Source organism: Telmatherina bonti (assembly GCF_933228915.1).
Source record: "Telmatherina bonti genome assembly, chromosome: 13".
Classification (NCBI taxonomy): Eukaryota; Metazoa; Chordata; class Actinopteri; order Atheriniformes; family Telmatherinidae; genus Telmatherina; species Telmatherina bonti.
The window spans coordinates 8,344,692-8,361,976 of record NC_136611.1 but is presented as its reverse complement, the minus strand read 5'-3'; the positions used below and the strand labels follow the sequence as shown (position 1 = coordinate 8,361,976).

At 40.2% G+C, this 17,285-nt stretch overlaps 1 protein-coding gene across 1 annotated transcript in view; it reads right to left on the bottom strand.

The window, feature by feature from the left end:
• Positions 1 to 424: 424 nt before the first annotated feature.
• The window catches only part of kremen1 (kringle containing transmembrane protein 1), a gene marked incomplete at its 5' end in the record, with an annotated part of 67,103 nt that continues 50,242 nt past the window's right edge, over positions 425 to 17,285 (bottom strand). The window contains 6 exons of the mRNA XM_079251963.1: positions 425 to 714; positions 2,698 to 2,782; positions 3,348 to 3,536; positions 8,256 to 8,588; positions 9,658 to 9,811; positions 11,088 to 11,212. Coding sequence (XP_079108089.1) covers positions 519 to 714; positions 2,698 to 2,782; positions 3,348 to 3,536; positions 8,256 to 8,588; positions 9,658 to 9,811; positions 11,088 to 11,212 — 1,082 coding nt within the window. The 3' untranslated portion in view covers positions 425 to 518. The remainder of the gene's footprint in view (positions 715 to 2,697; positions 2,783 to 3,347; positions 3,537 to 8,255; positions 8,589 to 9,657; positions 9,812 to 11,087; positions 11,213 to 17,285) is intronic.

The following is a 17,285-nucleotide window of genomic DNA, read 5'->3' as shown; positions in this document are numbered from 1 at the left end:
AGATCTTTTGTGGGAAAATAGTTGTTTCTTTCTCATATGACACTAATGCACAATGGTTTTTCCGTAAAGCAAGTGATGAGATGAAAGATCAGGAAAAAGACTCTCAGTGGATAATTATCCAGTTCCAAGTTCAGTATTGGGTTCCAGTCAAAGTCAAAGTCAGCTTTACTAAAAATGCCATAAAACTAAAATGTTGAAAAAATAAAATATATGTATATAAATGGAAAAAAAAAGTCTTTTTGATACTAGTATTTGTCCTGAGTGTGTATGTGTGTATGAATGTGTGTGTGAATAGATATAATCTCTGTACACTATATATTCTGTACCTTGTAAAAGCCAATTCTGTACCCTTTGGAAGGGTACCTTTTTGTACTTTTAAATAAAGGTACAAGGCTGCCACCAGAGGTACTACGCTGGTCTCTATAAAGTACGAGAGAAGGGTACAAACAAGTACCCGCTGTTGAAGGTACAAAAGCACTACCTTTGAGGGTACCCCCTCATGATAAGCCTTTGTACCCCTAAAGGCACAATGGGGTACTCTTTTTTCTGAGAGAATAGTTGCCCACCAGAGGGCTGAGGTCACCGTGGTGGTTCTTAAGCTTCTTCTTGAATAGGGAGATGGTGGAGGGTCGGTAGAGGATGATCCACGGCTCGGAGGACACTGTGCTCTGGCTGCAGCTGTCTGAACCGCTGACAGTCGGGATGTTCGGGGACCTAAAAGGGGAAAATGGGGAATAAATTAAAAACAGTACATGAAGAAGGAAAAAACAAATAAAAGGAAGTAAATGTAATTCAACCCTCTGATGCATGAATCATTAAAAAAATACATTGTCACATTTTTTCAAATGCAATATTTTACTTCTACAGACACATACAGACAAACTTTTCTTTGTCTTTAATATTTAAATATCTCTAAAATAATATATCATCATATTTATACAATAGAAATATTCTATAAAATTTGACTAGTTTCATTTAATTGTCCTGTTTATCACTGAGGTAATCACATGTATGTGTACATATGACATTTTATACTATATTTGTCAGTTCTTCAGTGAGTGGCAGTGTGTTGGGTGACTCTCCTAATGTCCACTGATGTGCCAAATTGCAAATATACCATCCTCATATATGAATATACTCGAAAACAGTCTTCAAATAGGTGTCAACTGTCGTGGACATGACGCATCAAAGGGTTAAAATTATGTTTACATCGTTTACATCGTTATAGGAATATAGTCACATGTGTGTCCAACTTCATCTCTGAATGACTGCAGGGGATTAGCTGCAGAATGGGCTGTGTTAAAACCAGATGTGTTTAGATTAGTGGGTCTATATCTCTAATGAAGGCAATATTATAAGAACCAGATGCAGAAACAGAGATGAAGAAGAATAACAATCACAACGCCAAAATGGAGAATGAAATTAAATTATAATGATACAGATGTGCACTAAAAACTGTTTTCTTCTTTTTAAAATGACACATTTAGTTAAAAAAAAATAACACATGGTGAGATTTATGTCATATGGAGCCAACTTTTGGTTCCGTACTTTCAACTATATCTAAAGCAAATTGTCAACTGGTTGATCCAAACACATCCAGCATCCTTTTAAGATGTGACGCGCTGAAGGAGTGAAAGATGGATCTGGTAAAATAAAACCTCCAGGCGAGTCTGAAGGTTAGTAGAGTTACTAACCACGAGGTGGGGTCATAACCTCCATGTTCTAATAAAACTAATCAACATGATAATAAGGTAGTAAATTTTCATGATTAAAGACATTCTGGAGGTGGATTTGGAGGTGACTTCAACATTTGTGGAATAAAATGTGATGAAAGGACTTTAATGTTTACATGTACAGTCTATTGCACAGATTGTTAGGAAGACCAGCAACAGAATATAATCCTGTCCTGACTGTGACTCGTTCCTGAATAAATATGTTCATGTTCCTGTGAAAGAAATCATAATATTGAGACATGATCTGCTGTATCTTGCTATGCCTGTGTAAATTACCAAATGCTGTTTTAAAACACATCGTGTTTTTAATGTATTGTAATAAACTGAACAACAGAAAACAACACAAAAGCTGATTTTGTTCAAACATGTTGACACTAAAAAGTTCCCAGAAGCACCGCTGAGTGTTCGTACGGTTTGCTCTTACCTTGGAACAAATCCAAGATACGAAGATTTTGTGTGCAGGAACGGTTTGTGAATGAAAACACTGTGATAGATGGGTAATCTTGCATCCTGCCATCCTGCTAAGTGATGAGCTGCTTTTCCCTGCATGGTTCACACTTCTCTTTAAACAAAGCTTTTTCTGCTCTTAGCAGTTTGGAAACTCACTTAACATGGCTGAACACCCCCATGCAGCCCATTTCACGCGGAAAGACCCGGTGAACTGGGAGAAAAGATGGACTTTTTCTCCACATTCTGAAGCAGAATCTGATTTTCCCCTCAGCAGGATTTTCTGCCTTTATAAAAGATTGTGGCTGAACAGAAAGAACGCCATAATTTTTCCTCTAACAGTCTCAGTTATTCCCCAAACTAAACTCTCTACACTCCAAAACTTAAAATGTGTGAAAGTCATCCTGTGCTGTCGTCTTTAACCGGTATGGCAGGAATGCTGCATAATACCACAGGTGAATACTTTGACATATGATGCTCGACAGCTCATGTATGCCTCCAGCATCCGCATACTTACTTGACTGTGATGTGCAGGAGCAGCTTTGCCAGCATGGCTATGACAGTCAGTATTAGGAGAGCAGCCAGAGCATAAATGGTCCACACTGCAAGAGAGGGAGCAACACAGGAATAAGGCATCAGATATCCTGTCACAGTAATGAAAACAAACTGAAGCAGACTGAAAAGATTAGCAAGCAAAGAGTAATTCAAGCACCACTGGCGCACCTGTTTGCAGTGTTCAGCCAGCAAATTGTCAAAAAATGGTGACACATTATCAGTGCACATCTGTTCTCCTCTGGTGAAAGAATACATGAGATAGCTTTCGGAGATGAGGCATGTGGGGTTTAGAAGGAAGAATATTTGCAGGAAATAGCAAAGCACAAGACGCATCAGTGCAACCGGTGTAGCTATGACAACATGGCTGATTGCGATTAGCAGGGGAGCTTTAAAGTTACTTGACTTTTGAGTGTTTGTCAGGACAAAAAAGACAAGCGTCATGTAACTGGGAAGGAGCTCCTGCAGCAACTCAACGCGGCTTTCAGAGTAATCAGGTCATGCAACACAGAAGCTCCAGCTAAGAAACTTCACACTGCATCTCTGCAGAAGTGCGTTGTATCACGGGGGGGGGGGGGGGGGGGGGGGGGATCTCGTAGCATTCAGCCCACTGACCTGGCATGTTGTGCTCCGGTTTACCAGGGCTGGACGTGATCACGTAGAGGATCTGCGAGGAACGCCCGTTAGATGTACTGTTGGATCTCTCAGTGACACTGCTGGCCAGCTGTGGCCTCACGGTGCTCATGATGTCATTTCTTTCATCCTCTTCATCGCCTTTAGTTCCTCCATCTTGGCTTCTGAGTGCTGCAGAATTAAGAAAAGGACACACATGTCGAGAGATTCACGTTACGTAAAGGACAAGATCGAATGACAATGCATAAAATGTTGAGACATTTAAAAAAACTTTTAAAAGGAGTGTTTTCTGTTAAAAAATAAAGTATAAAGACTTTGATGATAGTGATTGCTGTGAGAGTCCAGTTTCTACTTGGACAAAGCTGAAATTTAAAGGTGCAGTGAGTCAGATTACTGACATCTAGTGGTAAAGAGGAGAAGTGCAGTTGTATAAGGACGGTGGTCATCAGAGGCCAAAACTCTTCCAGATATAAACAGGTTTTCATCTGCAAGTGGATCCAACAGCCTCAGGTGTAGTACTGACTAAACTACAAGTAGCTACTTCAAAAACACGTGTACTGTTTTTTTCTATGTGCATTTTAAGGCGCTCATTTTAAACGATAGCAACCAACAAAGCTGGTACATCAGTTTTATAACAGTACATCAGTTTTATAACAGTGTTCTCATTTCACAAAGACGGTTGTCCGTTTAGACCAGTGTTTTTCAACCGCTGTGCCATGGCACACTAGTGTGCCGTTAAAGATCATCAGGTTTGCCCTGAGAAATGATCCAATTTCACCCGATTGGTCTAAAAAGCAGCTCTGTGTTCATCCAGGGCCCAGGTGAAAGATAATAAAATTCCCTTTTCTTGTGTTTATCTTATTTCTATTCAAGGCCACTTTGACAAGATAGACTTTATATTAATAATATAGGCTTTTAAAAAATTGGTTTGTGGTGTGCCTTGTGAGTTTCTGTGGAAAAAAGAAAAGTGTGCCTTAGCTCAAAAAGGGTTGAAAAACACTGGTTTAGACACGCCATAAAAGTAATGGCAGCTGTCACGTGCACCAACGGCAGGCTCATATTAATGGAATAAAACATAATGGTTATTTTATTAAAGTGATTAGATACAAATAGAAACACAGCTTTAATTATGTAATGAATTTATTTGTCATTGATCTTTGATTTTGTAACATGCTGCACTTAAAGGTGACACAACAATCAGTCTCTTTAACATCCTGAGCAGTTCCTTCCAGTAAAAAACATGATTAATATATAATATATTTTATTTGTATGATATTAATAAACAAACCTCACAGGTCAGTTTTATACTGCGGTGAAAAATAGTTAAGTGGAGCTAATAGAGGCAAACCAGAGGCCATATATATTATTTAAGATAATCTTTTATTCATTTGGTCTATTTTGTAATGCGTAAATAATGAATCAGCTTTTTCTGCAACATAAGTGTGTTTGTCCTCTCAAAAATATTAATACCTACTCACTTTGGTCATTTGACAATGTGAAACATCACCATTTCACACTGCAGTGTTGCAGCAAGGATTCATTAATATGACACATCACATCAGCCATATTGCTAAAACAGGCTTCCATTGCAAAAGCACAAGCGGATTTCTACTGCTCTAGCAGTTAATTCCTGCAAAAATGCACTTCTATGATTAAAAGAAAATGTACATTATCACAGATTTAAACTGTAGTTTCTAAATCTCACAGTTAAAACAGCTGCAGTGAAAAGTATATCCAGTCAAAAGTTTATTTCCACCTACAGACTTTCAAAAAGTGTGTGCAATGTTTGCTTGTTTGCTTTAAAGAAATCCAGAGGGGCAGTTTTCTGTGTGAACGGTTGTGGCTTTGTGTGCATTCGTTATTATCTCGGTTTAGATCATTTAAATACAAACTGGCTTCACATAAAAACAATAAACCTCAGTTAGGAGCAGCATTTTTCATTTGGGATATTATACTTCCCATTGGTTTTAACTGTGTCAGTTCAAAACACAGAATCAATCAGTAAACGTTCTCAATTTCTATTAAAATTCCTCTGCAGAAACTTTATCAGTAAACATGAAGTTCATGTCTTCAGATAACTGGTTTGCTCCTCTCACATTAGATAAATAATAGGATCAGAAAAGGGTCACGTTGGAGCTGCAAGTCACGGTTTTGGCTACATAAACAACTGACGCCAGTGGTTAGACTTTTTCTTATCTTAGATTTTTTTCTTGAGATATGGGATTATCTGAACATTTATTGAAATCAAACATTGCGAGAGAAGAAAAAATAACTATCAGATGAAGCTGTTATCTTTGCCTTCAGAAAGCATTGATTTACTCTCCAGCTATGGGCTGAAAAGAGAAGAACATCATGTAATTCTAGATGTAATTCAGTAAAATTAAAAAAAAAAAACAAACATAGGAAATAAAGTAAGAAAGTCTGAAGTAGTATAAAAAGTTATTTTTTATGTTAAAACTTAATGTGAATTGCAATTAATTGCAATTAATAGGTTGGTTTTTTTCCATCATCTTTGAAATGGCCCCCTAACCAGCGGGGCCGGCGGGCCTTTATTAGCTTCCAAAAGCTAACAGTGACTGTTCTTGATATTTATTACTTTTTAAGCAGTAAAAAAAAAAAGAAGAAGAAATATGAATAGCAAAAATAACTTAAGTGTTTCAAAGAATTCTAGTTCTTTTTTTAAAAAAGAAAAATCATAAAAACAAACAAACAAACAAACAAAAAACCTATAACTTTTTGCATTTGGGTGAAAATAAAAAAACAGATCTGAATTCTCCACAAACCACTTTCGTCCCAATCAGTTTTAATAGCTGAACTATAACCCCCACCCACCACCACCTCCATCACACACACACACACACAACAAAATTAAATGTAAACAAGTCTTATCAGTTGCGGCCCGAAGACAATGTAGCACGTAAGAGAATTTGCCAGATGATCATCGGCCGCTAACATCAATTGATGTTTGATGCCAGACTGTTTCCCAGTATATCCACTGCTTGGCCAGTATGTCTTAATTAGCAATGCATTGCTGCCTAAAATGAATATTTTAAAAATTCTGTCCTGCTGCAACTAGTTGATGGTAACATCTGAGAACTAGTGCAAGGCTCCACAATCAGTCAATGCTTAAAAATAAGTTACCTGGAGTCCTTTTACCAGGAATCATAAACATAAGGGTCACTGTTCTGCAGAGTTCAGCTGCCTCCATCCTCCAGCACACCTGACTCAGATTAAATAGATTCAAAAACCTGCTGTGAAGTTCTGCAGATTATGTGTCAAAGCAGGGAAACAAGTAAAACCTGCAGAGCTGTCAAGAACCAGAGTATCAGAGTTCTTCTTGCTTTACAAAAAGATCTTTAACAGATAGATACACATGTAAAGACCTCTCAGTCAAGCCAGTTAGTTAGTTAGTTAGTTAGTTAGTTAGTTGTAGGATGTTCAAGCAGCCTGCCGTATTTTGGATTTCATAGGAATTATGCAGAAAAATACAGCCTGTACCATTTATGTTTTGGTTTTTTTCTTTTTTATAATTAGATCTGGCTCTTATGTAGTTTAATTTATTCTGTGTATTATTTTTAAATTATTATTTCTACATTATGAGTAACAGACTGATTTATGATTTAATGTTTTATAATGGAAGTGGCTTTTTGGACACTTTATTGATCAGGAGAAGCACCTATGTCACTTCAGGTGTTTGGGTTTGGAAAACAATGCCAGACGTGACATAAGGAGTGCTATGATTTCTGGACCACTTTCAGACATTTTTATTGGCTTTTGTTAACCTGAATCTAATTCTTGTTGATTACTTTTCATTTGTATGCATTTTAGGTCCCCTTTCCTTTATTTTGTTATAGTTGGAAGTGCAAATAAACTCTCTAGCTGTTTATGGTTATGATGGAAAAGGCCGGTACAGCCTGCTTCACACATCACAGCTGAAATGCACTGCCATCTTCATGTGTGAGCATTTACCCTGAAACTACAGCTTGGACCCCCACAACCTACCAGCATGGTGGCACTGGATGTATTTAGTGGTTGCACTCAAACTGCATCTCTTTCTGCTTCTTATTCTCTGCACCTAGTGGATCACGACGACTGTTTATTTACTCTGTGTTTCAGTGTGAAACCTTTTTCTTTCAGGAGGTGACCTTTTCTTTTATACTGTCTTGGATTTTTTCAGCTACAGGATGCCTGACACAAAACAGCAACCCTTGATTTTAGGAGAAAGACTCATGCCTTTCCAGAGTTCAGTGGATTTTAACCTTCCTATAGTGTTTTTACCACAACGCCACTGAGCCAGAAACAGGAGACAGGAATACAAATGGATGTGGAGCAAGAGGATTGGGAACAGATTGCTTCTCACTGTAGCGGGATGCAAGCTTGAATGTCTGCTAGTCTCTCCAGAAATCAGTCTTTTAAATCATTTTGGTCCATTCACACCATTAATTGGAAAATATTATCTGGCAAAAGTAAATGGCAACTTCTCAAATTTGCGTGAGATTAAATTATATGCAGCGACGTCGTCCCTTTCTACGCTGTGAATCATCTACATGGGCGAAGTAAAGTTTCAGAAGATGAGTTTCATGTAGCTGGTTAAAAAATTTGCTGTGCATGTCGGGAAAGAAACACACTGGAAAAGCAAACAGCCTGCTGCGGCTTGATACCAAAACAAGTTCTTCAAAAAAAACGACACATTATCTAAATATGCAGTATCACCCGCGGCTGTGAGACGTTGACCTGCCAATGGCATGACATCCAGCTCACCACAGCTAGCAAGCACTGGGCTACTGATGCAAAATGCTGTCAAGCTGACACACGCCTGATCATGCAAATGTAATTCTTAGTGGGTTTGGAGGGTGAGGCTGAAGGCAGGTTGACAGGCCTGAGAATTACCTTGGTAGAGAAGAGCGAAGCCCTGGGCCTGGTTTGTGCGGTCGGAGTAGAAGTACAGTATGACAAAGTCTCCTGTGATGTTCACCAGCTCCCGTGGGGGGCTGCGCCAGTCGAAGCGAACCACCACTTGGTTGGTGTAGCCGTCCAGTAGCTCCACCATGTCGGTCTGGTCGGAGATGTCAAAGAAGGTGAAGTTGAAGAGGATTGCTGAGGATCCAGGAACCTGGATGGTCCAGTAGCAGACACGGCTGGCCCCGTATTTGTCGGGGAAGTCGGGGGAGTAGACGACTCCGGATGGAGAGCTGTAGTTTCCTCCACAAGCTCCCACTCGGGCTGAAATTCAGGGCACAAAATATGGTCAGAAATGTTTAAGTCAGGCACTCACAGCTTAGACCTTCATGCAGCCTCATGTTTTTACTTCTGTCAAATCTTTGTCAAATATACCTTGGAAGTATCATTTTTACCTCTTTATGCCTTCACAACCACCTCAATTCCATATAAACAAGCTTTTGGAAACATTCTTCAGAGATTTTGGTCCATACTGACATGTTAGCATCACATAGTTTGTGCAGTCGGCTACATGGACATGATGAACTCCTCATCGTGTTGAAGAAACCACTTGGAGATTATTGGATCTTTGTGCTATGCCATGTTGGTACTAAGGGGCTAAAAGTGTGCCAAAAAATGGTCCCCTACACCATTATACAACCAACAGAATGAAGTCTTGTTACAAGGCGGGATGGATCCATCCTTTCACATTGTTTCCACCAAATTCTGATCCTACAATCTGAATGTGGAGCAGAGATGGAGACTTATCAATCCAGGCAAGGTTTCTCCATCTTATATTGTCCAGTTTTGGTGAGTCTGAGTGAATTGTAGCCTCAACTTTCTGTTCTTAGCTGACAAGAGCAGCATCTAATGGTATAGACCATCAGCTTCATGGTTAGCTTGTTCTTAGCAGGCAGGAGCTAACAAACTGTGTTGTGATATGCCATTCTCCATATCTTGTTTGAAAGCAGTCTGGCCATTCTCCTCTGACTTCTGACAGGTTTCTTCATCCAGACAACTACTGATCACTGGATATTTTCTCATTTTCAGACTGATACTGGTATTGGTATCGGTGCATCCCTGCTTAGATTCTCATTTTTCCTCATTTTGATGCTCAGTTTGACCAGTCGTGAGCACGCCTACATGATTAGCTAGTCAATAACAAGCAATGCACCTATAGAAATGGCCAGTGAGAGCACAGCTTTAATTAAAATATTGGTAAACTATTAACAAAAGACAAAAAAACATCCAAATTATAGTTGACTTTTTACATATGACAGCTAATCGTCATGACTGTCATCTCATCTTAAACACATAAAGCACTAAAACAGAAGGGTCAACAGTCAATGCTCACTGTCAAACACGATGACCCAGCCGTCTCCCCCACAGGGCTGCTTCTGGTCTCCGAAGCAAGCGTGGTTACACTCCATGCTAGGTGATGCCTCGCGGTCTTGCAGGTCCGCTTCGTTGCCACAGAAACAGGCATATCCTGACTCCATACCGGCGAGCTGGAGAGCACAAAAAGGGGAACGCACAAGTCATTGCATTTGCAATTCAAAACAAACTTGAGCTGTGCTGTTCATTATAAATCCATTTGACACGGGAGTCGCTGAGGGAAACCTTCAGGGAGTCACTCTGCTGACTGAGAGAGCGCACACCCGGAGGACAAAGCACAAAAGGATGCTGTTCTTAAATAGATTTGGAAATACAATCCACATTGTTAGCTTTAACAATTTTGTAAAACTATTAAAAACTGGGGAAAAAAAACAAAACTTTCAGCAGCCCAAACTATCCCCCCTCGACGGTGACTGCAAACTTAGACCTCTCATACAAACAGCTTCCCTCAAGGTGCAGCGATTAAATCCTACAAAACTAAAACCTTCTATCTCTCAAATAAAAGCTGATGGTAACAAAAAGTGTTGAAACAAGGAAGTGGAAGAGCAAAAACCTCCATGCATCTTGACCCCGCCACCATCTTTCTAGTTGTCCTGAAAAGAGTCATTGTCCTCCGCTCAAAGGGACGCCATTGTTTCGATTTCATGCCCTGGATGAATTCGGGGAACTGAAGGTAGTGGATTATTTCCCACTCTGCGTCTTTTGTCACAAAACAAGGAATTCATGCAGCTTCTGCTTGCATCACATTGCGCACAAATATGTTGCTTTACTGTCAGCTAGTAAAGTAAAGTCATCGTAAGCACTTTCAGCAAAGCAAATGAGCCTTTCTCATTAATCTGGCATGCCCTTTTAGTGAATCCAAGCTTCCACACACTTTCCAAGGGCAAGCAAATGATGCAAGTGTGTCTCCGTTTCCTGCAACATCTGCACAGTTAAGAAAGGCGAAGGATTTGTCAGCATGTGCCAACGGAGGCAGGGCTGAACCGGATCGGCTGAGGCAGAAACGTAACACCTGCCACTGTTTGTGGCTGCGATGATGGCAGAGATGACAAAAAATGAGTTGCAGAGGAGGTGCCCAGTGGCCTAATAAACATTCATTTCCAGCTGTCAGCCTTCATTACTGCAATGATCTGTCATCCGCTGGTTGCTTTCAAACAGGAAGTTTGAAGACTGAATGAAGCGGGCAGTCATTCACAACGATGGCTGTCATGAAATTACACATAATTGCAGATGATTTACATAAAAAAGCTTGAAAGAGACTTGGCTCTAAATGAGGTAACTATTTCCTGTTTTGCTTTTTCATCCAATAAGTGGACACGTCTTGAGTTCCAAGACAAGAGACGGTTCATATCCGATGTGAAATATCGCTTTCTGGTTTTTGTATCTCACCTTGTATCTCTGCCTCCTACAGAAGCTGATACAGTTCTGAATTGTGAGCTTGTTGGAGGTCTCGCTGGGGCCAGAAAGGGTTGGGGGGTCACCGCTGTCTCTGAAGCAGCCCAGGGTTCCTGGCACTGTGAAAACACAACAAAACACAACACAACACAACACATCAGTTACATGCAATCATTGAGATTAAATATGTGTCTTTTTAACATTTCCTCCGCAAACGTTGGGTCAGTCAGTCCAGAGCTGTAGTGACGCTTATGTTTCTCTTTAAACATATGTCTTAACCAGAAGACAAGAGCTCTTTTTACTCATGGTTTTGTTGAGGTTGTTCAAGCTTCATAATCATGTTTGGAATTGAAACTCTGCCTCGGATATACACCCAAGAGGACGATCTATCATGACACACTCAAAAAGTATCCCGGCTTTTGTTTGAAAATGTTGCTGTGAATTGCCAAGAAGCAAGCCAACTATTTGGTTCCTAAAGGAAAAGAGAGACGCGATGTTTGAGTCATTGCTGCAGAGAAATGGAATCTGGAAAATGTAAGCTTTCAGATGCGAGAGCTAACCAAACTTTTTATTCCAAAACGATTGTGTTACTGCCTTTTGTTGTCAGGCTGCTATCAAAGATGCTCATTGGTCACACGTTCATAAAACTGTCATTACATTTTTTTTTTTTTACCTTTTTATAGCTTCTTTCTTTTAATGGATGCTGCAGCCTATTGTTTAAAGACTGAAGTGTTTGTTTGTAGGCCAGTTCTTGCAACATGTGATCCAAACAGATCAACAATTCTCGCTGGATTCCTGACCAGACAGATAGATGGAAGATGGATGCTGACACCTTTCCAGATCACATTTGAGCAGATGAATCAACCTGCCTCCAGTAATCCTCTGTGTATTCATCAAATACAATGTAATCTCACAGAATCTACCACAGTGATTAAAACACTCCAAAGCCATTTGAACTGAATGTAATAGCTTGGGAAGTGCCAATAAAGCCTCTAGCAGTCTACATCCCATTTGTGATTTGTTTTCATTCTCAAATGGGCTTACTCGTGTTTCATTTGAGCGTTCTGAGGTGAAATGAATATTTGACAAACAGAAGTGAATGCACAAACGGAGAGCAGTTTTCACTGGTGTCATCCCGCTGCAGGGTAAAGCAGAGCTCATTAGGAAAAGACAAGCAAAAGTCTGTTCCAAACAGATGTCAATGATGCTTTGGGATATGGAGGTGGAGGAATCAAAAGCATGTGACATTATAGAACTTCCATATCAAGCAGCAAGGCCTTTTTAATGGAGAAAAATCTAATTTGTGACTAATGCTTTCTGTTTTAAAATGGATTTCTGGCAGAAAAATGGATTATATTTTTAATTTGCACGGAGAAACAGTTTGGAAGTAACTTTGGAAACATTATAAGATGAAATACAAAGTTGCACTTTTGAACTTTAGCAGATTTTTACAACTTGGTGCCCCCAAACATCTGTTGTACATCCTCCCTCTTCTCTGAGTGTTCTCCAGCCAGTAAAAGTCAATCCAATCTGTCTCATCTCTTGCTTTGTCACCTTTTCTCTTTCCTTATTTCTTCCAGTAATATTCTCTTTCTTTAGTTTGCTAAGTCAGCCATGTTGCGTGTTAAAAGTGGCCAGTATGTTGATATCCAGATGCTGAAGTGTGAAATGGTGCTGCAAAGGAAAGTGTGTCTGTCACGCAATGGTTCAAGTTGGGAAAAAAAAAAATTGTGATGCAGTTTCTCAGCCTTGGGAAGCTGCAGGGCATCAACGGTTCCAGGAATGTGCATAATGAATGTCAGTGCACATCAAACTGAGTCAGAAGCAAAGAGTTTTAAGCTGGAAACTTATGCAGTGTTGCTTTAAATCCATAAACTGTTATTTTCTTTGAACACTTACAGTGTCTAAGAATTTACATAAAAAAGTTAAGTATGGACGTTCGCTGTCTTTCATCCATAAAATGCTGTTTTAGGCAAAAATTCCAAGATTTTAAGGGGTAAAGACATTTTTTCCAAGACACTTTTCAAACAAAGCTGAAACAGCAGCATTCACAGACATTCAGATACACTGCTGGAACAAATGGTGGCACAAATATGGGTGCTGCCATGTATGTGGAGCCACAACAAGATATAAATCATGCACTCTAAGAGGTATATTTGTAGACAATTACTTATAAACCAAAACACAGTTTTTAATGATTTTTTTAAATAACTTTTGGATGGAAAATCAAAAGCCAGCAGCACACAAGTAGCTGAGAAAGAGGGAGAGAGAGACGTGGTTCTGGCATATTTTACAACCAGCAAGTTAACTGGTGGCAGGTGTGCCATAAAATGTGCATCTACCAAAGGTAAGGTCCTTCCATGCAAGGTCATGGTTCATCCCTGTTTGCTGAGTTCAAATCAGAGAATAATCAACAAGATGTCAAAGCAAGAAGGAGAAAAATCTACAGAGCGTGATATTGTAAAAGAGTCGGAGAAGGTCTCAGCATCTTAAGGCCAAGGAAGGAAGCAACTGTTGGATGCACATGACCTTCAAGCCCAAAGGCAGCACTGCATTCAAAATTGTCACACCACCATGATTAATGGAACCATGCGGACTTGGGAATGCCTAAAAACCCATCATCACTAATACGGTCTGCTGCATGAAGAAATGAAACCTAAAACTGTATTCCACATGGAGGAAGCCATAGATCTGCTCTGCACAAAAACCCTGCTGAGCTCTCGCAACACCAGCTAATCTCAAATGAGTCGCAATGAAGTCGTCATGTGTCCAGGTGAGCCCACGCTTTTAGCAGTTTGTGGGGAAAAACGGTCCCATGTGACTCAGAGGAGAAAGATCATCCAGGTGGTTTTGGTTATAAGATACTATGAAGAAAGAGGTGCAAAAGTCAGTATCTATGACAACAGAAAGAAACAGAGTCTGAGGCATGAAAGGCTTTTCTAAAGATGTTGTTGATGCACAGGAATTTTGTAGAAACAAAAGCTACTATATAGACAACATCCCCTTCCAGGTGTCCACAGTAATATGACCAGGACAATAAGGGGTGGAAAAATCAAATCCAAAAATCGGGATTTTTTCTTTTTTTTTTTGCTTTTTGTTTTTTGTTATTTAATTATTTACTGTTTTTTTGTTTGTTTGTTTGTTTTTTTTTGTTAAAAAAACTGTTTTTTTCAAATAAATAAAAATAATCCAATATAAAGTTTTGGTAATTTTTTATTGTTTTTATTAAACTTTTTACTTGTCTTCTTGGGCATTATGGCAGCAGAATGATGGTCTGGCTACTGTGATGTTTTTTTCTTAATTGAAATCAAGAAAAATGACGAGCAAAAAAATGTTTGTACATTTTTATTTGATTTTAGTCTACAAAAATCAGCAATATCAGGAAATCATTAGAATCGCAATTTAAATCAAATCGGCACCCGCCCAAAAAAAATATCGGAATCAAATCAAATCGGGACAAAAGCAGATTGTCACAGCGCTAAGGACAATACTAGACCTTGTTCTGCATGACTTATGAGAGTATGGCTTCAAAAACACAGTGTGTGTCTGTGTGTTTTACGGACCAGATCTGTCTTCTATTACAGATCTGTACGACATGATGAACAGGAAACTCAGACAACAGCAACAACTGACTATTTTAGTCTGTTTAACTCTTACATTCGGAAAGAATTCCTCTCATTTCCCAAGTGTTGTAAAAAAAAAAAAAAAAAAAAGTTTCCTTTAGAGGAAGCTGATGTTAAACTTCGCAACTTTTCTGAAAACAATATTGCAGAGACCACAAAAGTGAAAGTTCTCAACTTCTGATCACAGAAAACAAGATGTACATCTGATCAGAAGTTAGATATTACACTTGAGGTTTTTCAGTACGACAATGTCTTGGTTTAAGGATGAATCAAATTCTGACAGCATGTCCAGAGACTGGGAGGCTGTTTGCCTCCTGGTACTGCACACCAGCACCGGCCTGGAAATCAAGCTCTCTGGTGCTTCGCTTGTCATCAGACTGATGGGCAGTTCTCCTCTGATGACAACAGTTTCCATCAACAAAAAACTGGCATCCATACATCAGTTTCTGTAATCTATAAACAAAAGAACATAGATAGCACATGGAATATGCACGCAACACTTGACCTCAGTGATTCTGACACAGACCACACACGGCCCATGTCTCGGACTGCCGCTTGTTGATGCCGATGTTAACTTTTCGGCCGGCACGAAAGTCGGTGGGCACCGCAGATTCTGCAGATTCTGCAGATTCTTTGTTTTTCTGAAAAGAATGAGTCACAGCGGCTTTTTGGGGGAGGATGGAGTGAAATATTTTAGATTCCATGAAAATCATCGTCCACCACAGACTGGAGGGCAAAAAGGAGAAATCATGTGAAACAGAAACATTCACGTTTGCTGACCGCGAAGTGACCGGCCGGCTTTTGGCTGCGGTCCTGCTTCGAGTCAAGCTGAGCTGTGTTTGACAGATGACTCAACACTCCAAGACAAAAGTCCTCTGACTCCCAGACCAGCAATAAATCACAAGCAATATTACTTTTTCAGCCCCCACCATGCCTCAGCTTTACATGCGGATGAAGATGTTTGCCTGATGGCTGAATCATTAGCCGAGACTCCACAGCACACGTTCGCAGGGTTGAGAACTGGATTATTTGACAGGTTAAAAGCAAACACGACGGTAATAAGATTCTTTGAGATTTCACACATTTTGGTAGAGAGGGTTTTGTGAAAGCAATTTCTTTATTATCTGTCACTCAAGTATGCCCTGGATTAACCCCTGTGAAGTGTGAGCAGCAAAGGAGCGCAGAAGAGAGCAGAGATAAACACCTGGTTGGAAACCAGCAACCTCCCTCTGAGCAAGGCAGGCAGGTACCACTTCAATGGAGCTTTTAGAAAAGCAAAGGAAAGAATGCTACTGCAGGGCTCAGCAGCCAGATTAAAGACAGCAATGCTCCTTTTTCACTTTGCTTTGACAAGAAGATTGCAGACTGCGCTCAATTTATCATTCTTTGTCCTCTTCTCAGGGGCTGCGAAGCAACGGGTGAGGAGCAGCAGGTGGGATCATATCGCTACGGAGCAGCGTTGGAGGTTTCCAGAAAACTGAGGACAGAGACGGGGGCTCTGCAGTCAACCCCCACCCTCTTGAAAATAAATCATATTGAGCAATGCAAAGTCTCTTTTAAACATCTGTGTTGCAGGCACAACAAGTGCAAATACCTCTGTGTACAATAAAAGAAAAAAAAAACAACACAAACACACTTCAAAGCTGTTGCTGGAATTTAGACTGTAACGAGCCAGAGGGGAGAAAATGGGGGAGGGGGGGTGGGGTGGGGTTGAGAGAGGGGGGGGGGGGGGGGGGGGGGGGGTGTACAGGACACAAGGTGCATAAACGCTCCAGACACCACACTTCTGCAAAGCCTTCGGAGATCACAGCAGGGGTGGGGAGGACTCCCACAAAGCGAAAATACAAGCTTAGACTGAACCCCTCAGTCATCGCAGGCTGGCAGCCGACTGCTTCAGCTCAGATATTAGCCTTTAGTTTGCCTTCCCACAATGCAGTGCAGCAGTACACAGACAGGAGGAGGCAGCGGCACAGACAGCAGCTCGCTGGTGTCTGTCTGGCAGGCAAGAAGAGACGCCTCTTTTTACCTTGCAGACGTAATAACAGCGCCGACCGAAAGCAAATCGGAGAGCTGAGATTAAAACAACACAGAGGGATGAAAGAAAAAACGCCGAACATGAACGCCAAAGAGCAACCAGCAACAAATGCATGCAAGCAGACTGCTGAGCTTCTGCACTAATGTTTGTCTCATAGAATAATTGGATTTGTTGCAAAGTCAATCAGCAATATTAGGAAAATACAGTTAGCCAAATATTAACAATTCAGCCAAAATATGAAGTTAGCATTTATTCTATGAAGCTAACCATGTTGGTATGGGAAAGAGAAGAGGAATTAAACTGATAAACTGAAAAATGGTGAAAACTTTTGACTTTGTTTGCTTTGCATCCACCCAACACAGCTCCAGATGAGGCAAGACAGAGAACAAGAGGTCAAACATTAAGTCACTGAAATGCTTCAGGGTTTCAACTTAAGAACTGTCATCACAGTCTGACTCATGCACCTCTATAATCTGCAAGAGAAATACTGAAAATAAAGTCATTATGCAACTTTTTTTTGGACTGTTAAGAACT